Genomic DNA, 27,228 nt, shown 5'->3' on the forward strand with positions numbered 1-27,228 from the left:
AAAAGGGCTTTTAAAGGTGGTGATCAGCATGAGCTCAACTGCGTGCAGAAGGAACTCCAGCTCAGGGCAGCGAAAGAGCAGTACAGGAGAAAGCTGGAGCAGAAGTTGCAGAACAATAGCATGAAGGAAGTATGGGATGGGATGAAGATTATCACTGGCTGCAGCTCAAAGCGGGTGCCGCCATCGAGACAGACGTGGAGAGAGCAAACCAAATGAACAACTTCTTTAATAGGTTTGATCACAGTAACCCACTCTCACCTCGAGTACTGCATCCTCCAACCATCCTTCTGCTGATACCAGCATAGGTGAGACATCCCCACCCACAATTACAGCAGCCCATGAGCAGAGAGCTGAAAAGACTTTGTGCCAGCAAAGCAGCGGGTCCAGATGGTGTATCGCCACGATTGCTGAAGGCCTGTGCGTTGGAACTGGGGAGTCCTCTACAGCGCATCTTCAACCTGAGCCTGGAACAGGGAAGAGTCCCAAGGCTTTGGAAAACATCTTGTATCACTCCTGTCCCAAAGGTATCACGTCCTAGTGAGCTGAATGACTTCCGCCTGTTGCTCTGACGTCACATCTGATGAAGACCATGGAGCGGCTGCTGCTTCACCACCTGAGGCCACAGGTCCACCATGCCCTCGACCCTCTGCAGTTCGCATACCAGGAGAAGGTGGGAGCGGAGGATGCTATCATCTATATGCTTCATCGATCCCTCTCCCACCTGGACAGAGGCAGTGGTGCTGTAAGAATTATGTTTTGGACTTCTCTAGCGCCTTCAACACCATCCAACCTCTGCTCCTTAGAGACAAGCTGACTGAGATGGGAGTAGACTCACACCTGGTGGCATGGATTGTGGACTATCTTACAGACAGACCTCAATATGTGCGTCTTGGGAACTGCAGGTCTGACATTGTGTTCAGCAATACAGGGCGCCGAGGGACTGTACTTTCTCCGGTCCTGTTCAATCTATATACATCAGACTTCCAATATGACTCGAGTCCTGCCACGTGCAAAAGTTCGCTGATGACACTGCTATTGTGGGCTGCATCAGGAGTGGGCAGGAGGAGGAGTACAGAAAGTTAATCAAAGACTTTGTTAAATGGTGCGACTCAAACCACTTACACCTTAACACCAGCAAGACCAAGGAGCTGGTGGTGGATTTTAGGAGGCCCAGGCCCCTCATGGACCCTGTGATCATCAGAGGTGACTGTGTGCAGAGGGTGCAGACCTATAAATATCTGGGAGTGCAGCTGGATGACAAATTGGACTGGACTGCCAATACTGATGCTCTATGTAAGAAAGGTCAGAGCAGACTATACTTTCTGAGAAGGTTGGCATCCTTCAACATCTGCAGTAAGATGCTGCAGATGTTCTACCAGACGGTTGTGGCGAGTGCCCTCTTCTACGCGGTGGTGTGCTGGGGTGGCAGCATAAAGATGAAAGACGCCTCACGCCTGGACAAACTTGTTAAGAAGGCAGGCTCTATTGTAGGAGTAAAGTTGGACAGTTTAACATCTGTGGCAGAGCGACGGGCATTAAGCAAACTCCTGTCAATCATGAATAATCCACTGCATCCACTGAACAGTGTCATCTCCAGGCAGAGGAGTAGCTTCAGTGACAGACTTTTGTCACTGTCCTGCTCCACTGACAGACTGAGGAGATCGTTCCTCCCCCACACTATGCGACTCTTCAATTCCACCCGGGAGTAAATGCTAACATTACATTATTTTTTTATTTTTATTTTTTTCATTTTTATTACTCTTTAATTTAATATTGTTTTTTGTATCAGTATACTGCTGCTGGATTATGTGAATTTCCCCTTGGGATTAATAAAGTATCTATCTATCTATCTATCTATCTATCTATCTATCTATCTATCTATCTATCTATCTATCTATCTATCTATCTATCTATCTAACTAACAAGTCTGTGTGCCGCCTGAAACTACACATCACCATTTATCAGGTTGTATTGCCAATATTCAAATATACTTTTCATATTGTTATTATTTATGAATATTATCAATAATACATTGTTTAAATTGTAACTTAACTCCTGCTTGTCTTTTACTACACCTAATTGCCTGAGGTTATAGATGTAGAAGGGAAGGTGGGGAGAAGTTATATACTGTAATACCTTATAAGCAGTGGCAAGTCTGTGAGATTTGAGGCATTCTGACAAAGGCTACATATTAATAATACAAAAGGGGAAAGTAGAGCAATATATTACTCTACCAAGACAAAACACTCCCTATAGGGCCTAATTTGGGTTTTCTAATCATTCTTATAAAGATTACAAAATGGATGGATATATAGTCTGGGTTTTCAAAATTAACTGAAGGCTTCTTAAAAATATTAAGAGAAAAATAACCCTTCAGGACACTGGTGGAAAATAAAAAGAACTCGTAATCAATGTGAAGAACAGGAAGCAAGTCATTGAATGAGACAGCCATGTTTATTTAAAGAGAGGTGTCAGATTAGAGCTTGAGGGACTTTAAAAAGTAAGAAGAGCATCTGAATGACAGAGTGCTATAAAGAAGGTGAACATGTCTCCGTTTTTAATGTGTCTTGTTTAATGAAAGTGATACAGCAATCTTTTCTCAATCCTAATTGGAGATGACTAACGCAAGATCATAATTTGAGTGCCGGAGGTTCCAATAGGCAGTAGACATGATGCTAAACTGCAAGTGTCACCTCATTTATCCCTTGAACTTAAAACAGACTTAGAGGCTTAAGGCACTTCGATCAGAAACTGTTTATTGCACAATAGGGAAGGGTAACCATGGAAGTAACCTTGAAACCCTGACATGAAACAATACGTAGGTACAGTATAAGCTCACCAGGGTCATTTGCACCTTGTCAGCTTCCTCCCTCCATCTTCTTCTTGACCCAAACAGCCCTGCACATTCAAAAACCTCAGAGCTACTGCCTTGTGAGATGTCACTGGCCCCGTTTCATTCTTTCTTGTTCTGGAAGCCATTCTTCCACGTATGTTCCAAGAGCATTTTATAAACAAGCAATCTTTACTTTATGTATTGCAGTTCAGCAGTGAACAGCATTCCATGGTGTTTTACACTTATAGTGACTCTGTTCATATGATTATTTCTTTTTTTAAACAGGAACACAAGCAGGTAGAGGGACTTACTTAGCTGAACACACACAGTGAGACACGGTCAGATATAAGAACTGAACCAGCAATTTTGGGTTTAAAACTCTAAAGTTATAGCATCTGTTTCAAACTTGAGGTCCTCCAGCTTCTTACCTCCAATAAAGACTTTGCTATAAGTGAAGTGAATGTGAAACTAGAGAACGTCGTTGACACTTTGAAGAGACACAAAGCAACATCTGTAAAACATCTCACAAAATACCAATGAAGTATATTCATATACTGAACTCAAACATGCCCTGCCATTTTCTATTCTGCTTAATCCAGACCAGGGTTCCTTGTTGGGGGGCAGCAGAAGGTGGGGCATAGGGGACTGAAGCTCTTTCTAGGTAGCCTAGGGTAAAAGGCAGGAAGAAACTCTGGACTGGGTGATAGTCCACCACAGGGTGACCCACACACACACACCAAGGTCAATTTAGTGTCAGCAATTCACTTGACCTGCATGTCTGTGACAGTGGGAGGAAACCGGAGCACCCAGATGAAACCCACAAAGGCACAACTCCATGCAGTAAGAACCCCAGGCACAAACCCTGGTCTCCTTATTGCGAGGCAGGAGCACTATCATTACGCCACCCATTTACACAAACAGGTCCAATTTAATTCAGCAGCACAGCAAGCTGGAGCCTGCCCCAGCAGCATCAGATATAAGGTAGGACACTAGCTTTGGACAGTCACTTGCAAGACCCACTCACACACATATTGACACAAGACCCAATGTTCAACTTAATGTGCTTAGGAAAGTTAGAAGCAAAACTCACCAGACACTGAGAGGACATGCTAGGGTGTGCATGAATGGACACTGCTTATAGGGCCATGTTAACAGCATCATAGCCCCCCAGGCAAAGTAGTGCACTGGGGCCCCTGCTTTCAAAACATAAACATACATGTTCATCAGAAACATCATGGGCCCCTATGCTCCTGAGGCCCCCGACCAATGTTCACTGTGCCCATATGTTGAGACAGCTCTGGGCACTGGATTGCAACACTTCATCCACAAGGTAGCAATGTCACACCACCAATAAACTAATCTATATTTCTTTAATAATAATAATACATTTTATTAATTCATAGGCACCTTTCTAAACACTCAACGCTTTTGAGCAGTGTTTCTTAAACTATGGTGGACTTGTTTGTGGTGACTCACCACAAGCTTGTGTCATAAATTTCTCCGAGTTCATCTAAGCACGAAGTCGATGGCGAGTGATATGCCACAAGCTGTTTAGCGTGTGAAACAACATTGTTACTCATCACAGAGAGCTTTTGTTTGCATGGCATGAAAATCAAAACATTCCCCCACTAAACCACCTTCCCTATCACAAGCTTTGAAACAAACAGAGATGACTGGCAGCAAAGACGTATAAATAAAGGGGGCGAAAGGAGGGAATGACCGACAAGATTGTGAGGTAGGGGAAATACGGCGCAAGTTTGAAATGTCGAAATAAAAATATATGTGATGCGGCACAAGAATATGTCGATTTTTTGGAGTATTGTGAAAAGCGGGTGAGCAGAATGGGGTTGTATATGTTGAATGCTAAAATGATGCTCCATCATGTGCTCGCCGTTAAGTCATACATTGACTCAAAATCAGGAGCAGAGGTGCAAGGAGGATTCGGTGAGGAAGAATTAAAACCTGTCGCACTATTCTAAAGTGCCTGGATAAATGTCAGTCTTTTGGTAGTGTGAAGAAAGACCATTGAGAACATCAGAAAATAACAAAACGCTGAGACATTCAGCATGTTGTCAGTTGGCAGATTAAATGATTAAAAAGGGACAGCGGGACCGAATTATTCATTATTCAAAGCTTCACAGGAAGTTTTATCCTGTCTCACACATTAAATAAAGACAGTGCATACATATTTTAAGAATAATTTAGGTACTTTTAAAAACGAAAACCAGGTTATATTAAACTATTTTTGAACTCATTTTTGAAATAAATTATTATTATTATTATTATTAATAGGATTTAAGACAACTGTAATTTATTTCTCTCACTTTTACTGGAACAAACGCTAAGCATTTACAAATCTATTTCCCGTTTTGAGTAATAATTATTGTTTCATTAACAATAAGTTAACTTTTCACTTTTTCTTTTAATAATATTCATGTGAGAAATATACTTGAAATGAAAGTAAAACGTTTGCTGTTTTTGCTGTTGTTGTTATTATTATTATTATTATTATATGGCCCTTGCTATTTGTTCATGTATGGCTGTCATTAGAGTAATAATCCTCTTCTTGTGTCCCAGCATGGTCTTATTTGGGTCCTCAGATTAAAAATTTTAAGCACCCCTGCTTTCTTTACATTCTTTAAAATACTGCATGTCTTCAAGAATTTAAAAAAATATATCAAATAGTAAGGATGGCACGGTGGCACAGTGGTAGTGCTGCTGCCTCGCAGTAAGGAGACCTGGGTTCGCTTCCCAGGTTCTCCCTGTGTAAAGTTTGCATGTTCCTCTGGGTGTTCTGGTTTCCTCCCACAGTCCAAAGACATGCAGGTTAGGTGGATTGGTGATCCTAAATTGTCCTGTGTGTGGGCTTATGCCCTGCCTGGGGTTTGTTCCTGCCTTGTGCCCAGTGTTGGCTGGGATTGGCTCCAGCAGACCCAGTGTTTGGATATAGCAGGCTGGAAAATGATCGACTATCTATTAGTAAAACAGGCAGCAACAAAAACTGCCATATTAATGCATGTCCATCTGTTTTCTCTGTTCACGATTACAAGTCAGAGTGGTGGGAGGCTGGACGCTAGCCCTGCGGCATCAAGTGTATAAAGTAGGATCAAACAATGACAATATTATTATTTAATATTATTATTATTATTATTTGACAGATTGCCAAAATATGGAAAGGCACATTCATGTCCCAAACTCCATCTTACCTCACAAAATACCAGAATCCTTGTGAATAAAGCAGGGTGCCTGCCCCACATCCTGGAGGGCTGCAGATTTCCCTTCTTGCTTCTTTATTAATCATTAGCTAATAATAGTTGCAAACCGAACATACTACCTCCCCTTCATTGTAATTGATATCCCTGTTTAAGACTCTTGACTGTTTCTTGTTCATTAACAACTACTAGCCAAACCAGATGTAATGTGAGCCAACAGATGACCGGCTAACTGAGGTTATGGTGAAGCGACCATTTTCACTCCAAACAGTTCCTTCATTAAAAGCCAATTGTTAGTTTAAATAAAACGCCTCACTCAGTGCTCTCATTCTGCCACACCAGACAAGTCCCAAATTCTTGATTTTCTTCTTTTGTGATGGTACCGTCCAAATATTTGTGGATCAACGTTTACTCAAACCTTTACAGCTTTCTTTACAAATATTTTATTGAAGCAGATTTCAGGAGATGAACACAGCTGCACAAGTAAGCTGGTCATCTGTTTTTTGGTTTTGCATCTCGTTATTGTTTAGCCGCTGGTTACAGAAAAAAAGAAACAAGAAAGGGTTTTTTGAATCTTAAGAAAGCATGCCAGTTAAAAAGAAGCCAGTAAAAGTCTTAAGTTTAGGAAGTGGCAGCGCAGCAGTCCTGGCTTAATGGAAAGAAACAAAGACAGTAGTTTAGAAGTGAACTTACCGCTTATTGCTTTAGAAGTCTGACAGCTGCCTCTTCAAAGTAAAATTTCAGCAGAACACTAAGCGCCTGATTTGAAAGTAAAACTAAAAGTGCACTTCTCAACTTCTGTGTGCCGCTGTGTTTGGGTGTGTGCCTCGTCCGGCTCTGGATGGGCTGGTGTGTGCGTTGTGGTTTGGTTCGAGTGTGTCGAGAAGTCTGTGAATTTCTTTTATAACTGTGTGTGTCTAAACTGTTTGAAATTCTGCAGCTTCAGCTTACTTTTTAGAACGATTCAGACAATAAATGTGACGCATGTGCAAATAAATCCACAGGTCTGGTGTCTTCATCTGAAAAGTTTTAGTAGAATTCAAAGCAAAAACAGTTCACGCAAAAATAAAGAGAAAAACTAATATTCCAAAAATAGTGATAGTTTCTTGCGTAAGATGTTGAAGGCTTAGGTAACTTGTTAACATTTCTTTATGATCCTATATTACACTTGCAGGATATACAGTACGTTCATTATGTTTAAATGTTCGGAAAATCGTTTGTCATCGTTTTGTTTATAAGCGAGTTTAACGATCGCGTCTAGAAGAGAGACTGTGTTCCTAACTGGCTAATTAACATCCTCTTATAAAAAATTATTCGATAGGTGAACATATTGGGGGTAAATAATCTCGCTCCATCCTATATTTCAGAATGTCTTTCACCTTACGCTCCAAATCATAACCTTAGATCTTTAAATGAGTGTCTGCTTATTTTTCCGACAGCTAAACATAAAAGAAGTGGTGAGGTGGCCTTCTACTGTTATGCACCTAAAATCTGGAATAGCTGACTGATAGAAATTCACCAGGCTAATATGGTGGAGCACTTTTTTTAAATGGCTTTCTCATAGCTTCATTTTAGTTTAATCCTGATACTCTGTATATGCATTTAATTATCAATATCATTCCTGGTGGCTCTGTAATCCGTACTAACCCCTACTTTCTCTGCTGTTTTTTTTCCGGTTTTCTGTGGTGGCTATCTGCGCCACCCCCTCTCGATCAAAGCACCCTGATGTCCTTACATTGATGGATTAAAGGCCAGAATTCCACATGACCATCATCATCAAGTTCTTCCATGTGAACCCTAAATACAATGAGGACTGATTGAGGTCATTTATGTTAGGTAGAATGCCTAGAGGGTCTGGAACCCTTGCAGATTTTATTTTGTTTCTCCAGCCATATGGAGTTTTTTTTGTACATCATTCTACAATTCAGCACAATTTGCACAAAGAACATCTGTATGGCAGGGTGATGAGAAAGAAGCCCTTTCTGCACTCATGCCACAAACAGAGTCGCTTGTTGTATGCAAATGCTCATTTAGACAGGCCAGATTCATTTTGGAACAAAGTGCTTTGGACTGATGAGACAAAAATGGAGTTATTTGGACATAACAAAAAGTGCTTTGCATGGCGGAAGAAGAACACTACATTCCAAGTAAAACACCTGCTACCTACTGTCAAATTTGGTGGAGGTTCCATCATGCTGTGGGGCTGTGTGGCTAGTTCAGGGTCTGGGGCCCTTGTTAAAGTCGAGGGTCGATGAATTCAACCCAATATCAACAAATTCTTCAGGATATTGTTCAAGCTTCAGTCACAAAGTTGAAGTTATGCAGGGGTTGGATATTCCAACAAGACAATGACCCAAAACACAGTTCAAAATCTACAAAGGGAGAAGTACAATGTTCTATAATGGCCGTCGCAGTCCCCTGACTTGAATATCATCGAAAACCTATGGGATGATTTTATGCAGGCTGTCCATGCTTGGCAGCCATCAAATTTAACTGAACTGGAGAGATTTTGTATCGAAGAATGATCAAAAATACCTCCATCCAGAATCCAGACACTCATCAAAGGCTATAGGAGGCGTCTAGAGGCTGTTAGATTTGCAAAAGGAGGCTCAACTAAGTATTGATGTAACATCTCTGTTGGGGTGCCCAAATTTATGCACCTGTCTAATTTTGTTATGATGCATTTGCATATTTTCTGTTAATCCAATAAACTTAATGTCACTGCTGAAATACTACTGCTTCCATAAGGCTACTTTGAAAGCTCAGCCGATGATAAACAAAAATCCAACGAATTAAGAGGGGTTCCCAATCTTTTTCATATGTAAATAAATGTTGTTGTTGTAAAGCATTATAGATTTATCTGAATACCTATTTGAAACGTGTATTCCCTTCAAATTAACCAAACACTTATGAATTTTAACATTAACATTGTAAATCCCATGCAGGACAGACTGGTATCCCAACCAGGATCTAGACAGAGTTCTTGCCCACACTGGATGCCTTAATGGAAAGACTGCTAGATTGGAGACACAACCTGGCGGGAACACCCAACAATCTTCGGCCTGGCTAAGGTCAAGCCATAATGAATGGACTGGGAGAACATGGATTCCAAGGACAGTTCATTCCCCCAACACCGAAGATGACAGTTTTCCCCAACACTGAATCCCAATAAGGATACCTGCAGTGTTGCATGGGAATTGAAGTGTGGAAGTGCAGCCTTGTCGTGGTGTTTGGGTATCGCCAGAGGGCACTGTTGGGGGAGGACAATACTGGTTTCCACATCAGCCGGAAGTGTTCCCGACAGGCAATGAGGTGGCACCAAAAGCAGTCCCAGGTTTTGTTTGAAAGGACAATCTTGGCAGACGGAAAAAAGAAGAATTGACAGAATTATTGTATCTAATTATTGATCTTATGATGGGTGATTGTTGGAAAGGTGCACAGGATAAATAAATATTTTTTATTTAAACCCAAAATTGTGTTGGGCATTACTGTGTCTGCAGTTTGGGGCTCTCAAGTGCTCCGTGGTGGTATAATATTAAGTTTCTAAAACTGGCTTTCGCAGTTTTGATCATAAGAGACAACATAACAGAAAAACAGCCTGTGACCATCTGAAAGGTCATCCAAACTGTCACTTCTTTCTCACATATTGTGGTAATAATATGTGATATTCTCGTTTTCATTTACTTTATTTGAACACAAAACTATATAGCACACGTTTATTGAACAAATTAGAGTAAGATATGTCTCATAAATAATCCAACAAGAATTCATACTGTTCAAGAAATTATCACATAATGTTCTCACAAACACTTGGTACCTGTCGAAGCTCATTTGGAGACCTACGTGACCCTCTGTGTCATTATTAGCCTTCGATAATGTTTAGGCTTCCACCTCAGTGTCCAGGCCAAATGCCCCTTCAGTTACATAATTGGCACTCCTCTGTGTATGTGAACTTTACAGAGTGTACAACACTTTGTATTTAAAGCACCTGCACTTTAACCTTCAGATACGCCACCCCCAATGGGTTGAACAGCTGTAATCAACAATCCAAATAAACTTTTAAGAAGAGGGAGGAACATAGGGTGACGTACAAGAGTGGAGGAACATACACACAGGTATATTTTGCCCCATGCAGGTGGGTCAATCTGAAGGAGATTGTAGGCTGCAAACTGGTGGCAGGGAAAAGCATAGTTAGGTAGCATAGGATGATGGTCTGTAGACTGATGTTGGAGATCAAGAGGAGGAAGAGAGTGAGGGCAGAGCCAAGGATCAAATGGTGGAGGTTGAAAAAGGAAGACTGCAAGGTTGAGTTTAGGGAGGAGGTGAGACAGGCACTGGGTAGTAGTGATGAGTTACCAGACAGTTGGGCAACTACAGCAGATGTAGTAAGGGTGACAGAAAGAAGGGTGCTTGGTGTGACATCTGGACAGAGGAAGGAGGAAAAATAAACCTGGTGGTGGAATGGGGAAATACAGGAGAGTATACAGAGGAAGAGATTGGCAAAGAAGAAGTGGGATAGTCAGAGAGATGCAGAAAGTAGATAAGGGTACAAGGAGATAAGGCAGTAAGTAAAGAGAGAGGTGGTGAAGGCTAAAGAAAAGGCGTATGACAAACTGCATGAGAGGTTGGACACTAAGGAAAGAGAAATGGACCTGTACCAGTTGTCAAGAAAGAGGGATTGAGCTAAGAAACATGTGTAGCAGGTTACTCACAAGCAAGGAGAGTGTTTTGAGCAGATGGAAAGAGTACAGAAGTTGAAGAATGAATAGAATGAGAAAGAGAGAAGGTTGGATGATGTGGAGATAGTGAATCAGGAAGTGAAGTAAGGACAGCTATGAAGAGGATGAAGAATGTAAAGGCCGTTGATCCAGATGACATGCCTATGGAAGCATGGAGGTGTCTAGGAGAGATGGCAGTGGAGTTTTTAACCAGATTGTTTAATGGAATCTTGGAAAGTGAGAGGATGCCTGAGGTGTGGAGAAGAAGTGTACTGGTGCTGATATTTAAGAATAAAGGGGATGTGCAGAGCTGTAGTAACTACAAACGGATACAATAGATGAGTCACAGCATGAAGTTCTGGCAAATAGTAGTGGAAGCTATATTAATAAGGGAGATGATGATTAGTGAGCAGCAGTATTTTTTCATACCAGGAAAAAGCATCACAGATGCAATATTTGCTCTGAGGATGCTGATGGAGAAGTATAGAGAAGACAAGAAGGAGTTGCATTGTGTTTTTGTGGTCCTGGAGAAAGCGTATGGCAGGGTGCCTCAAGAGGAGTTGTGGTATTGTAAGAGGAAGTCAGGAGTGGCAGAGAAGTATGTAAGAGTTGTAGAGGATATGTAAGAGGGAAGTGTGACAGTGGTGAGGTCTGCGGTTGGAGTGACAGAAGCATTCAAGGTGGAGATGGGATTACATCAGGGATTGGCTCTGAGCTCTTTCTTATTTGCAATGGTGACAGACAGGTTGACAAACGAGATTAGACAGGAGTCCCCATGGACTATGATGTTTGCTGATGACATTGTGATCTGTAGCGATAGTAGGGAGCAGGTTGAGGAGACCCTGGAGAGGTGGAGATATGCTCTAGAGAGGAGAGGAATGAAGGTCAGTAGGAACAAGACAGAATACATGTGTGTGAATGAAAGGGAGGTCAGTGGAATGGTGAGGATGCAGGAAGTAGATCTGGTGAAGGCGGATGAGTTTAAATGCCTGGAATCAACAGTACAGAGTAATGGGGAGTATGGAAGAGGTGAAAAAGAGAGTGCAGGCAGGGTGGAATGAGTGGAGAAGAGTGTCAGGAGTGATTTGTGACATATGATTATAAGCAAGAGTGAAAGGGAAGGTCTACAGGATGGCAGTGAGACCAGCTGTTATATGTGTTGGAGACATTGGCACTGACACAAAAAACAGGAGACAGAGTTGGAGGTGGCAGAGTTAAAGATGATAAGATTTGCATTGGATGTGATGAGGATGGACAGGATTAGAAACAAGTACATCAGAGGGTCAGCTCTGGACAGTTTGGTGATAAAGTCAGAGAGCAGAGGTTGTGTTGGTTTGGACATGTGCAGAGTAGAGATGCTAGATATTTTAGGAAAAGGATGTTAAGGATGGAGCTGCCAGGTAAAAGAAAAAGAGGAAGGCCTAAGAAAAGGTATCTGGATGTGGTGAGAGAAGACATACGGGGCGGTGGTTGTAACTGAGCAAGATGTAGAGGACAGGAATATATGGAAAAAGTTGATCTGCTATAGCGACTAATGGAAGCAACTAAATTAGCAACTAATAATAATAATAATAATAATAATAATACATTTTATTTATATAGTGCCTTTCCCATGCTCAAGGTCAGCAGTGGCAAACCCAGAGTATCATTTACTATTGACTTGTTACATACCTGTTATGATGTTTTTTTCCAATTATTTTTTTCTAGCTTTATTATTAATTCTGTTTCATCTTTGTTTTTTCTGTTAAGGGGTTTGTTATAAACTAAGTTTATTGCTGCTATTAGATTTTTGGGGATTCTGCTCTTTCAAGGGTCGTCTAAATATTTTGTGTTTTCTCATTTTGTTCTCTCATTGATTCCTTCCATTTTGTGCCATTTTCTTGCAGTGGTTGCTGTGGTGTTGCTCTGGGTGATGTCCAGGGTGACGACACACATGTTCTTATGGGATTAAAAGCATAAAGTTTTTCTCTGTACACTTCCTGCTATTCAAGACTGCATAACAAACTTGGTGTAGGTGTGCACTTTCTTGTTTGTTTTTAAGGAGTAATAGAATTCATGTGTTGTTCTCTGACGTCGATTTTTATTTATGATGCATTGTTTTGGAAAAAAATGGGATGGACATTTGGTTTTAAAATATAGGGCTGAGCAAGACCCTTCACCTGCAATTGCTGAGTACTTTGAGTAGTGAGAAAAGCACTATATAAATGCAAAGAAAGAATTAGTAATAATACCAAAATGATTTCATGTTTCTATTATCAAGTAGCCCTTATCAAAATTATACTTTCTGGTCCAATAACTCCAAATATTTAATCCAAAAGTCAACCAGCATACAACAGAAATAGAATGCTTGTGTTCAAAGTTTTTCATGTTCTATTTTTCAAGGGTCATTCATCATCCAATCACTTCCTGCATTTTCTAATGAATGTAAGAATGTTGTAGATGGTTTTAGGAAATAGACAGCTTTGGAACTAAACCCATGTGGGAGTTATTTCCTGTTGCCTTCTGTTGCTTCTGGCTTTGTTTCCTCAAGGAAGATAATATGTATTTTCAAAGCCATAAACGAAAGATGAATATATTCAGAAGAGTTGGTAGAATGGTTTCATTAGACTGTACAATGGTCTCTCACTGATGAAAAAGAAGGATGGATCATTATGGTACTGTTTGGACTACAGGGCACTCAAAAAGTAATGGCCAGGAACACCTTTCCCTTTATTCCTTGCTGAATCAGGTTATGGACTCCACAATATTTTCTATATTAGATCTGCCATGTGTGCCATGACAAACCATTTCGGAGTGTAAATTTCTGCACATGGATTTTATAGCTATGTATAGCTAAATAATAAAATATAAATCGCTATGGCTATAAAAGCCCTTACATGATGTTTACCACTCCAATGAGGGACAGCGCACTGGTGGAACAAATTAGAATCGGCATTTGGTTTTCCCTTTGCATGTCACATGCCAATCTAGAGGCCAGCAGGTCTGGGATGCTTTTCCGGGGTTTAAACCTAACTCCGAAGCAGTAATTAGCCAAAATGAAAAAGAGGAAGACACAAAGTTCTTAACCTAATTATCAATATACCAGTAACAGCGCACTGCACGATATACACTTGACTTGAGCATTCTTAGTTTTCATCCTCTTTCTCTGTGTTTAGCATTCATTTGCTCAGATGCATTTGCTGCTTCCTGAGCAGCTCTTCTTTTCTCCACCCTAACAGCCCGCTTCTTCTCTTCTTTCGTCGGCATCTTTTCACGTTAAAACTGATTAAGTCCGCGTTTATGTTATGATTACTTAGTACGTTTTTCTTAAATTTTTCACTTAAACTGGCACTTAAATCTTCAATCTGCCTCAAGAATGATTTAAGATATGAAGAGGTAGAGAAAGTGATGGCGAAGGTGGTAGGGATGAGAATGGCGCCCATACGCATGCGCCACACGGCCGTTCTGCTGGCCTCTGCTGAGACTTGATTCTACAATAAGATAAAATATAAATAAAAAGAGGAATAACCTTGGAGGTCAATCATCACCCGAAAGCGGATAGTAGACGTCACATAGTATATGTGTACCAAATTTCAGGTCAAGAGTTCAAATGGTTTGCGAGCTACAAGTGATTTAAAATCCTGGACACACAAACAAACAGCCACGGTAACATATTATATATAAAGATACACATGTAGGTACAGTTAATAGAAGAGGGAATATGAAGTTAACAGAACCACTTACCATTAAGGAGAACGAGCAACGGGCGCAAATGGTATTGTAAATACCTGCGTGTGGAAAAAGCAAAAAAAAAGATATAGAAAACTTACACCTGATCAGAGGTTAATGTATAGTGGACATCTCGATGCCATCTGTAATTGGTCAGCACTGGAAGAAGTCCATGTGGTTTGGTCAACAGGAAAGGCGTGCCATCTAAAACTGCAGCCTAAACTACTGTGGGTCATCTTTTGACCTATCTTCAGGCCACTATGGTGTCCTGAGGTGCTGAGTGAGTAGAACATTTAAGAAACAGTGCTTAATTGTGAATATATTGCCAGTAAATATTTCTGTAAAAGGTAATTTGTGATTTGGATGGTCTACTTTTTTGTGTTATTGATTTGTGCCTTTTTTTTTACACGTCTTGATGTTTGGTTGTTCAGATCCGGAGACTGGGAAGGCCACTGAAGAAAACTCAACTCAGTGTTCACTTAACTAGTTTAAGATGACCTTTACTTTGTGACACAGTACATTTATCATGATGTTAGTCATTAGAAGATGGGTAAACTGTGGCCATGAAGGGATGAACATGATTAGCAATACTCAAGTAGGATGTGACATTCAAGCGATAATGGATTGATATTAACAGGCCTAAATTGTGCCAAGAAATCATTACCTAAAACCATTACACCACGACCATTCTGGACTTTTTACACAAGGCACATTGGGAGCATGGGTTAATGCTGTTTCCTCTAAATTGTGACCCTGGCACTTGTGAGCCCCAGGAGAAATCAAGATTCATCAGATCAGGCTGCACATTTCCAGTCTTCAGCAGTCCAGTTTTGGTCAGCCTGTGCCGGAATCCTTGCTGCTGATTCTGCAAAAATGCACACTTAGTTGAATTTCATCATCCAAATTCTTGTTTTCTTCTTAATATTTGAATAATGTTTGGACAAAAATGAAAGAAAGATTAAATTTACACTTCCTTATTTTTATGATAACTTCTGACATGAATAATTTCTTCATCTCTTCCCAGTTCTATTTGGGGCCGATGTGAAAAAATTTGTCTATCTATCTATCTATCTATCTAGAAAAGATAGAAAAGTTTACTTAAATTCTGTGAAGAAATGTAAATAATCTGGATACGTTTTTTGTTGTTTTCCATTTGAAAGCTTGTTTCTAAAACTTCTCTACAAAGTCTCCAAAATATAAAACTTTGAAGCCCATGTGACCAGAAAATGAAACATTCTCAAAAGCCAACTCTAGATTCTGTAACCAAAAGTCCATACTATTTTTTGCCAAAACTGTACCTTGTATATAAAAATGCAAGTCAGAGAACAAAAGAATGAATTCTATTAATCCTTCAAATCAAACAAGAAAGCGCACACCCACACCAAGTTTGTTATGCAGTCTTGAATAGCAGGAAGTGTATTCCCGCTGCTCTTAACCCCTAATGACATGTAGCGTCAGCCTGAATATCACTCAGAGCAACACCACAGCAACCGCTGCAACAAAATGGCACAAAATGGACAGCATCTATGAGAGAACACATTGGGAAAATACAAAATAATTAGAGGCAGAATCCCCAAAAACCTAATATTAGAAATACACTTAGTTTAAAATAAACACCTTAGCAAAACAAAATAAAGATCATAAAGAAGTAAAAATAAAGAAACGAAAAATTAATTGGAAAAGCACATCATGACAGGTATGTAACAAGACAATAGTAAATGTTACTAGGGGGTTGCCACTGCTGATTGGACCTTGAGCATTGGAGGACCATCAACAGTTTAAATAGATTTTTACCATTACTGGAATTTTTGCAACCTTTAACTAATGGACAACAGTTACACTTTGTGATTAGACCAAGTTTTAATTTTGTTTTTGGTGAAAGGTTCTCTGAATTGTCATCACATAAAGCATGCCTCATTTTTAACTTTACCTTTATGGACATCCTTAAAAATATTTGTGGTATTTAAGATCTCTGCCGCTCAGCTTCTTTACTAATCTGTTTGTCCCAAAATACAGCTGTGGCATATTTATTTATTACACATTTACCAATGTTTACTTCTTTTGTTTATAGCCATTGATTTTTTTTTAAATCACGAACTCATGGCACACTATGTTATCATACAATATTCTATTTTTATTACATTTCTGATGTTTGATCACCAGTTTGATGGACAAGAGATAGATAGTTGTTATTTCAGTAGTACTTCTAATGGACTATATAGGGAAAGAATTAACATGTTTTTCATGGATTTACTTTACTCTGCTGTCTTTTCTGGTTCTTCTGTGGCGGCGATGTGCTCCACAACCACCTAATCAAGGCACCATGCAGCCCTTTGAGATGATGGAATGAAGGCAGATGGCCCAGCTGTTTATGAAACCATCTTCTTTGAATCCCCTCATAAGAAGACTTTAAACAAAGAGGAATGAATTAAAGGCACTTATGTTAGGTAGAATGCCCATTAGGGGCTGGGCGGTCTTTAAGCCTTGGAACCCCTGCAGATTTTGTTTTTTTACCTTTGGCTTAACTGGAGTTTTTTTGTTTTTTCTGTCTTCCCGGCCATACAACCTTATCATCCGGACTCTTCTTTAAAGTCTTACACAATAGTATCATATATACAGTCATATTAAAAAGTTTGGGAACCCCTCTTAATTCTTTGGATTTTTGTTTATCATTGGTTGAGCTTTCAAAGTAGCAACGTCCTTTTAATATATGATGTGCCTTATGGAAACAGTGGTATTTCAGCAGTGACATTAAGTTTATTGGATTAACAGAAAATATGCAATATGCATCATAACAAAATTAGACAGGTGCATAAATTTGACCACCCCAACAGAGATATTACATCAATACTTAGTTGAGCCTCCTTCTGAAAATATAACAGCCTCTAGACGCCTCCTATAGCCTTTGATGAGTGTCTGGATGAAGGTATTTTTGACCATTCTTCCATACAAAATCTCTCCAGTTCAGTTAAATTTGATGGCTGCTGAGCATGGACAGCCTGCTTCAAATCATCCCACAGATTTTCGGTGATATTCAAGTCAGGGGACTGTGACAGCCATTCCAGAACATTGTAGTTCTCCATCTGCATGAATGACTTTGTAGATTTTGAACTGTGTTTTGGGTCATTGTCTTGTTGGAATATCCAACCCCTGCATAACTTCAACTTTGTGACTGAGGCTTGAACATTATCCTGAAGAATGTGTTGATACTGGGTTGAATTCATCCGACCCTCGACTTTAACAAGGGCCCCAGTCCCTGAACTAGCCACACAGCCCCTCAGCATGATGGAACCTCCACCAAATTTGACAGTAGGTAGCAGGTGTTTTTCTTGGAATGCGGTGTTCTTTTTCCACCATGCAGTGCTTTTTGTTATGACCAAATAACAAAATTTTTGTCTCATCAGTCCAAAGCACTTTGTTCCAAAATGAATCTGGCTTGTCTAAAAGAGCATTTGCATACAACAAGCGACTCTGTTTGTGGCGTGAGTGCAGAAAGGGCTTCTTTCTCATCACCCTGCCATACAGATGTTCTTTGTGCAAATTGCGCTGAATTGTAGAACGATGTACAGATACACCATCTGCAGCGAGATGTTCTTGCAGGTCTTTGGAGGTGACAGTTTAAACCTCCGAGATAGGTTTTTGTAGCCTTCCCCTAAACCATTATACTGAACAAACTTTGTTTTCAGATCTTTGGAGAGTTGCTTTGAGGATCCCATGCTGTCTGTCACTCTTCAGAGGAGAGTTAAAGGGAAAGAAGCACAACTTGCAATTGGCCACCTTAAATACCTTTTCTCATGATTGGACACACCTGTCTCTGAAGTTCAAGGCTTAACAAGCTAATCCAACCAATTCAGTGTTGCTAGTAATCAGTATTGAGTCGTTACATGCATTCAAATCAGCAAAATTACAAAGGGACCCACATTTTTGCACAGCCAGTTTTTCGCATTTGATTTAATTTCATACAACTAAATACTGCTTCACTAAAAATCTTTGTTTGGAAAACACCCCGTGACCCTAGAAAATGAAAGACATACCACTGTTATCTTTTTATGTTGAAAGTTGAGTTAATTATTATGCAGGCTGAGAGGGGTTCTCAAACTTTTTCATATGACTGTAAGGACGCTGCTCTTCCACTTGATATATATCTGGTTTTTTTTAATTGTATTGATGTGTTTGGGTTTTGTTTGTCATTTACTCTTTAATATTCCCTAATTTTATTTGTTTTTCTCTTCTTGTAACTTTATCTTTGACATTTTGTATAGCATGTTGAGCTACATTGCTTGCAGGAAAATTTGCAATGTAAATAAATGTTGTTGTTGTTAAAAACAACCAAACACACCAAACCACAACACAAACACCAGCCCATCTAGAGCCAGTAGGGACACATGTCCAAATGGAGTAGAAGAGGAAGGAAGCTGCCTACAGCACCTCACCTCTCTTCACCTGACATAAGAAAGCTGAAATTCAACAAGCTCTGGCACCTCATTGAGAGAAATGAGAGCGAGTGGCAAAGCCTCACCAGACTATTCAGCACCTTCTTCTAGAGCTAATTTGATTGCCATTGATTCCAGACTAAAATGAAAGAAAGATGAAATTCACACTTCCTTATTTTTATAAATAAATTATTTATTTGAAAGTGAACTGATAATTTCCGACATGAGTAACTTCTTCTTTCTCTTCTTCTCTTCCCAATTCTATGTGAGGCCGATGTGCCTGATTTAACCTCCTTACAGCTCGGGCCTGCACCTTCTCCCCAGTCCAACACTTTTCCTTCCTCCTTGCTTTTTGATTTATCCATCCTACTTTGCTTTGGTGGGAAACTCTTTTGAACAAATCCATCTATCTATCTATCTATCTATCTATCTATCTATCTATCTATCTATCTATCTATCTATCTATCACAGGAGAAACTGGAGCCAATCCTGACAGCATTAGGCAGGTATCAATCCATCCATTTCAATTTTATTTATCTTTACTACTCCTAAAGTTATTTAGTTTCTTTTTCTTAATATTTGTGCATAACAAGATATCACGTGCTTTCCTTTGAACTGAAAGCAAAAATGCAACATCCTTATCTCATAAATCTATAAACAGTTTTTCAGTCAAGCAGTTACTTAGTCACAGAAATATGATGTGCTTCTCATTTCTTATCTCTATAGAAAAAAAAAATCAGCAATATGTGCAGTGAGAACATCAGTTTAATTTTACTATTTCCATACAGGATAGTGTGTAGGGAATACCAGTAAACAGATTAAATCCAAAGGATTTTCTGTGCTACAAAGTTAAAGAGGATTGTAAAAGATACATTTTAAAAACTCAAAAAAAAAAAAAAGAAAAATGTATATAATGTAAAGGATTAATATGAGACTAATTTTAAAGGTTCAGTGGTTATGCAGTGTAGATCACACCAGAATTAAATACTAAAACGGTGATAATGGAGTTGTAAACTTGTTAGAGACTCTCAATGATGTCACAGAACCAATATGAATATTTTCTCAATAAAGCAAAGATGAATTAACCCTCCATTCATCTGAAAACTGAGAAAAATTAACCTCTAGTGAATTTGTCAAGTTGTGAAGATAAATGAGACAGGTCAAATAACAAAAAGTTGCAGAACCAGCCAGTAACCCCATTTTATAAGGTTGTAAAAAAAAGTAGGAAAAATAAATGCTCACATCCAAAAATACAGTGAGATGCCATCAAATGAAAGATACAACTGAAGAGAAGCTCCATCTTCCTCAGCTGCAGGTCCCTTAAGACTTCTTGGTCTATATAGTGCTGACCTGGAAGAGATGGGGTTTAGTGTGTCGAGGCAGAAACAAGGTCACTCATCATCTGGCTGGTGGTCCTCTGAAACTGAGGTTGAAAAAGGAGATGATGTTAATGACAGCACCCCCTTGCTGCTATGTGGGGTGTTGCCTACGTTTTCAGAGCCTAGAAGAGGCTCTAAGACCTCGTAATTCCCATGTCCCCCATCTTAGCGTCTCCCCAGTGGGACCAGCAGACATAATCGAGAGGTCATAGATAAAAGAAAGGGCACGTGAAGAAGTCCCTGGAAATGAAGTACCTTGATCTTCTGTGGTTACAAATCCAAGAACCACCATGTAACCCTAGAGAAGGTTTCCTTTTGAGAGACAAACCACTGAAACCACTATTTATGTTCAATCCATGATTAAGGAGATAATTCCTTGACTGCATGACTGCCCACTTTATAGTTACGGGTTCATGTTCTACTGACCTTCTCTCCTGGTTCAATAGTTTCTGGCTAAAGCACATTATGGGATGTCTAGCACTGCTGACTGCCTGCCTTAATACCTCTTCCAGGCCTGTGTCAGATACGTTGGTCTGGAGAAATAAAAGTTTGGGTAAAATCAGGAGTTCTTAAAATAGTTGCTGACTTCAGGGCCTTCTTTAGCTCAAGGAAGGCCGTTTCAGCATCTTGTGTCCACACCACCATTTTCACAGATCATTTATGTAACATTAAATAAGTCCCAGAAAGGCTTGTATTTATACACTGACTAGAGGCTCTTAACACATTTTTTTTTTTGTCGGATTCTGTTAATGGAAACTGACAATAGCCCTTTGGTTAAATCTTGAGTCTTTCAATGCTATTTGAGACAGTCGTCCACTTACAGTACAGGATAGGCATTGAAATGAGAGACATAGTTTATGCAGTGGAAATCTTTGTAAATGTGCCAGTTACCATCAGGTTTTGGCACTAATGCAATTGGACTAGACTAAGGTTTGAAGGTGCCTTCAGTCACCTCTTGAGCTAACATGCATTTTATTTCCATCTCCACCTTCTCCTTCTTTGTCTCTGGCAGGCGATAAGGCTGTTCTTAAACCACGATTCCTTGTCCAGTCACAAAGTTATATGGAATTAGGGAAGACAGCGCAGCTTTGGAATGTATTACTTATTTGTTTAGGGTGCATGCAGAATTGTGCAGGGGGTATCATGTCTGTCTACAAGACATTGGTTTCACTCTCACCTGTATCCTTTTTTCCTTTTCCTATTTATGTTTCATAAATATAAATACAATTATCTCTCGCTCTCTGTGGTTTGTGTAATAAATGCATAACTTCCCTCCTTCCTATCTTCCTTGGCATCCTATGCCTGCATTCTTCAGTTCACTAATTTATTTTTAATTTTATTATGTACAAGGTCTGCAAAACATTTCCAGGTGTATTGTGAGTCAGCATGCAGCTAAAAAAAATGCCAGGAACGTGATGAGTTTGGCACAGACCGTATTTCTTCTGGATATAATAAAAGTAGGACATTCCTTCTCATTTGTTGCCCATAATCTAAATGAATGAGTCTGCATTTCACTTCATTTTTAAGAAAGAAAAATAAACTTACAAAGGTTTTGGTATTGGGCATCCAAAAACTGTGAAAATGTAAGGAGCCCACAAAATTTGAATTGAAAATCTCACAAGAAAACAAGTCAGTTACAAAAAAACATGAGTCAGCTTAACTCATTTTGTTAATAAAATACGCTAGATCTACACTTGCTCAGGCTCCTCATCATTGTACTGACAAGTCTGCTTTCCTCAGATAAAAATTAACCACTACATGACCTCTCATTGTTTATTCACATAATTTTATTCTATTATTCTCTTCTTTCTTTTAGCAATTCCGGAAGACAGAGACATTTTGTTTAACACATGTAATAAATTCCCTACAAAACAAAAATTTAATTGAAGTCTCTCAACCGGATGTAAAATAATACAAAATATTGAAAAATGCAAAATATTGGTAGACACAAAATAAAAAAAAAGTTGTTAACTTTTAAATTGGCAATACCAAGAAGTATTTGCCTTGCAAAATGGGGCTTTAAAACTATGAAAAAAGTGTCATCACTGGCGCGCTCTAATTGGGCCCCCAGGTCGTGCCTTCATAGTCGTATGCCCAGTTTGCATAGGCTTACATCTGGCTCTGTCTATAATAAGACATCACATGCCCACGCTCATGCATGGCTGTGGCTCCTTAGGAGATTCACTGTTTTAGGTTATGTTCACACTGAAGAAGATAAATTCTGATTTTCTCACTCGTATGTGACATAGAACTGGTCTTTTTAGAGAAGTCTGCACAGCAAAAAAAAAAATGGAATTAGAACTTTTAAGATTGAATTTAAATATGTCAATCTCATACAGACAATGAGTCTGTAAATGGAATGTGACCGGTGTTTGAACTCTTGATTTGGATTTGTCTGGAAATTTAAACACGCTGACTAATTTTAGGTCAATATTTATGTGAGGCGGTTGGGAGACAAAGTCAGAGGGGCAAGATTGTGTTGGTTTGGACATGTGCAGAGGAGAGAGTATATTAGGAGAAGGATGTTAAGGATAGAGCTGCCAGGGAAGAGGAATAGAGAAAGGCCTAAGAGGAGGTTTATGGATGTGGTGAGAGAGGACATGCAGATGATGGGTGTAACAGAGCAAAATGCAGAGGACAGAAAGATATGGAAGAAGATGATCCGCTGTGGCAACCCCTAATGGGAGCAGCCGAAAGATGAAGAAGAAGGTATGTGACCTGATAGTACCAATTGATAGTACCAATTCCGCTTGCCAATAGAAGGAAACGAGGCAGACTTTATAAGCATTTGGGGTACAATTGTTCAGTGATTTCTGATGGAAATGGTGCACCTCATTCACAGAATTTTTGGAAAACATGCACATAAATTATGATCTAGGCACATAATAGAATGACTGAAACAAAAGAATAGTAAAAAAAAGACAATTTCCTAGTGATGCATTATACAGATGTATTCCTGTTGATATAGAAGGAGCCCCGGTAACATTTTCAGAATAGACTTTAAAATTCTGCTTATGGTTTATAAAGCTTTAAACAATCTCGCTCCATCTTATATAATGTCTGACACCTGTGACGGACAGCCGGGTCCCATGCCCGGCCGGGACACCCCTGTTGCGTATATTCCGGGGGAGCCACCATGGACAGTTCAGTACCTCCCCCGGGACGCTTGGTGGCAGCCTCCATGGCGAACGGTGATTCCCCAACCACCCTCAGGGCTCCATGGGAGATGGAGTCCTCCACAGCCTGGTTGGGGGCTCGGGTGGCCACTAAGGGGAGCTGCATGGACTCCGCAGCCTGGCTGCTTGATTTCTCAACCCCACCCGGAAGGGCATTTAGGACCAGGTGGTCAACCACCTGGAACTCTTCCGGGTGGGGTATAAAAAGGGCCAGCCACCTCCACTCGAGGCCAGAATTGGGAGGAAGAGGACGAGGTTGCCTGGGAGGAGTGGTGGAGCAGGAAAGTATGGGTTTTGTGTGGGCTTTTGTGCTTGGGACTGTGTTGGGCCGGTGGGACACGGGGAAGACGTGTGCCCACGGCTGAAGAGGAAAAAATAAAAAAAAGTCTTGAGTGTGAACACGTGCCTCTGCATAGTCTGTGCCGGGTCGGGCGCTATATAGCACCATATCACACACCCTATATTCCAAATCGTAACCTTAGATCCTCAAATGAGTGTCTCCTTAGAATTCCAAGAGCAAAACTTAAAAGAAGTGGTGAGGCGGCCTTCTGCTGTTATGCACCTAAAATCTGGAATAGCCTGCCAATAGGAATTCGCCAGGCTGATACAGTGGAGCAGTTTAAAACACTGCTGAAAACACATTACTTTAACATGGCCTTCTCATAACTTCACTTTAACTTAATACTGATACTCTGTATGCTCAATTCATTATAATAACTATTCATTCATTCAGCTTGCGATTTAGATAGATAGATAGATAGATAGATAGATAGATAGATAGATAGATAGATAGATAGATAGATAGATAGATAGATAGATAGATAGATAGATAGATAGATAGATAGATACTTTATTAATTCCAAGGGGAAATTCACATTTGTGTTGTCAGAATACAATTTAGGCAATGATACCGCAGGTCTCAGTAAAAGACGCATTTTACAGATATCAATAGGATAACATTTTCAATATCAAGTTAAATATATTTTTAAAATATACCTAATTTTACAAAAGCAATATATAGACATTAAAATATACTGAAATATCTGTAAACTCTAAATCATATAAAGTGAATTAATAGTATATAAAAAAGTAATTTTTTTGGAAAATGTGTGTTACACTATATAATTCCTAGCATTTTAAATTATATTGATATATGTAACAAAGAGAATGGAAAAGGCAGGTGCCATCTCCGGGCATGGAAACCATTCGGTAAGTGACAGTTCTTTGATCGATGGTGATCACCTCGATAGACATCTCACCACCCAAATCACTACTCATGAATCTAAGTTGTTTATCAGGCATTCCCGGTATTAACTTGTGGAATTGCCTGTGAGTATTTAGCGACAGAGTCTCTATGAACTTGTGGATTAGCCCTCGAGTATTTAGCGGCAGCGTCTCTATGAACTTGTGGATTTGCTGCGAGTATTTAGCGACAGCGTGTCTATTAACTTGTAGGTTTTTCTGTGAATATTTGGCGGCAGCGTCATGAAGTTGTTTCCATCTAGCTGCATCAGAAAATTTACCATGACGCCTGACACGCCTCCTTTTTACTGTTTTCTCACAGCTTGGATTGCTGCTGATGAACGGCCTTATATGGGCAGGCACTCAATTACGTGGGAGGTGTGGGGATGGGGGACGCAATATAGGCAGGCAGCCAACTACGTGGGAGGCGTGGTGATGGGAGATGCAACTCTGCCTCACACGGCAACCGAGCTGCAGGCTATGGACATATGTATGTACGTAAGTAGGATTCAGTTATGACCGTTACGCATAGAATTTCGACATGAAACCTGCTTAACTTCTGTAAGTAACTTGTAAGGAATGAGCCTGCCAAATTTCAGCCTTCTACCTACACGGGAAGTTGGAGAATTAGTGAGTGAGTGAGTCAGTCAGTGAGGGCTTTGCCTTTTATTAGTATAGATTTTGAAAAATATATAACACCAAAACAAATTGCAATAATTTACATATTTTACACTATATTTCAGTGTGTTGGCAGATATTGTAATATATTCAACTTTTAAAATATATTATATTGAGAGCAATATACTGCATATATTGTCATACGTGTGTGCATAGGGGACAGCTAAAGCTTCAGGAAGGACGGAAAATCAGAAGTTCCAATATCTTTGTCATTTTTTAACATTTTATTGAATTTATTAAAATCAAGTAACATTCCGGGCGGCACGGTGGCGCAGTGGTAGCACTGCTGCCTCGCAGTTAGGAGACCCGGGTTCGCTTCCCGGGTCCTCCCTGCGTGGAGTTTGCATGTTCTCCCCGTGTCTGCGTGGGTTTCCTCCCACAATCCAAAGACATGCAGGTTAGGTGGATTGGCGATTCTAAATTGGCCCTAGTGTTTGCTTGGTGTGTTTGTGTGTGTCCTGTGGTGGGTTGGCACCCTGCCCAGGATTGGTTCCTGCCCTGTGTTGGCTGGGATTGGCTCCAGCAGACCCCCGTGACCCTGTATTCGGATTCAGCGGGTTAGAAAATGGATGGATGGATGGATGGAAGTAACATTCCATACAAGCAAGTCAAATTTTACAAGAATAGGTTTGAATCTAATCAAACCCCACCCATGAGAAAGAGAGTTAGGCCAACAGAGTAAAACTTTAATAGTAGAGTAAATAAATATAGAATATAACAGGGAAAAAATCCATTTCCTTCATTTAAATGCTTATTCTAAAATGTTATTGATTAGATCCTGCCAGGTTTTTAAAAAGTTTTGCACAGATCCTCTGAGTGAGAATTAAATTTTTTCTGATTTCAAATAATATAAAACATCAGTTACCCACTGACTTTAAAGAGTGGGTAAAAATAGTGAAGAAAAGGTAGTTACAGTTTGTTTGTCCTTCTCCACCTTAAGCCCATCTAGATGTACACGAAACACAGCTGCTAGTGGATTAGGAGGGATTGTGACACCAAGGCTGTCTGAAAGGCATTTAAAGATTTAGTGAATTCTGTGCACTTCTGCCTTCCACTACTTTTCTGAGATGGTGAGTGAGAGATCCTTTTCCCACTGTACTCTGGGATATTTGAAAGGGAGAGACTGTAAAACATTTTTATATATTACAGAAATGCTGTATGAGTCCTCAAGACTGATCAATGTTTTTTCTGGAATAGAGGTAGGTGGGAGGTGAGGAAAATTGAGCAGGTTTCACTAATTTGGAGTTACGGAGAGAAATGTGTTGCTGGAAAGTTAAATTTGTAGTGTGATTGTTCATAGGATGTGAAGACGTTGTCTATTTACAGATCTCTGAGTGATTTAGTCCCAAATGTTTTCCAGCCATTAAAAACTGCATGTGTTTGAGAGGGAGGAAAAAGGTGGTTATTGTGCAGAGGTGCCACAGATAAAAGCTTCTCTGTTCTGAAGTGCTTCCTACATTGGTTCCATATTCTGAGTGAATAAAGCACAATTGGGTTGTTAGTATATTGGCAATGTTTATTTATTAGGGTACAAAGCAAGGAATATAAAGAAGTACTGCAGGATTTTATTCCTATTGTGGGCCAAGTCTGTGTGTGTTCATCTATTTGTGTCAATGTCCAGATTTTTATAGCTTGTGTATTTGCTGTAATAAAATTGAAGTTAAGTAGAGCCATGCACTTTCTGCCTTAGGACTTTGTAGGTTTGCCCTTTGGATACATGGATGTTTTGAATTCCAAATAAATGAGGTTATGCTTGAATCTAATTTCTTAAAAAATTATTTATTTATGTATATTGGAATGTTTTGAAATAAAGAAAGAAGCTTAGGAAGGATATTCATCTTGACAAAAT

General features: G+C 39.7%; 1 protein-coding gene across 2 annotated transcripts in view; it reads right to left on the reverse strand.

Moving 5' to 3' along the window:
* Positions 1–7,118, reverse strand: part of LOC120523589 (apolipoprotein L3-like) — a 45,001-nt gene extending 37,883 nt beyond the window's left edge. Inside the window, exon 1 of one of the 2 annotated variants that reach the window (XM_039745023.1) lies at positions 6,739–7,118. Coding sequence is in view for 1 of the 2 variants with exons in the window: in XM_039745013.1 (XP_039600947.1) it covers positions 6,040–6,090 (51 nt within the window). In the remaining variant the exon portion in view is untranslated. The other variant, XM_039745013.1, reaches the window with a different exon arrangement.
* Between the last annotated feature and the right edge of the window lie 20,110 nt (positions 7,119–27,228).

Source organism: Polypterus senegalus, chromosome 1 (genome assembly GCF_016835505.1).
Source record: "Polypterus senegalus isolate Bchr_013 chromosome 1, ASM1683550v1, whole genome shotgun sequence".
In the NCBI taxonomy this organism is placed as follows: Eukaryota; Metazoa; Chordata; class Cladistia; order Polypteriformes; family Polypteridae; genus Polypterus; species Polypterus senegalus.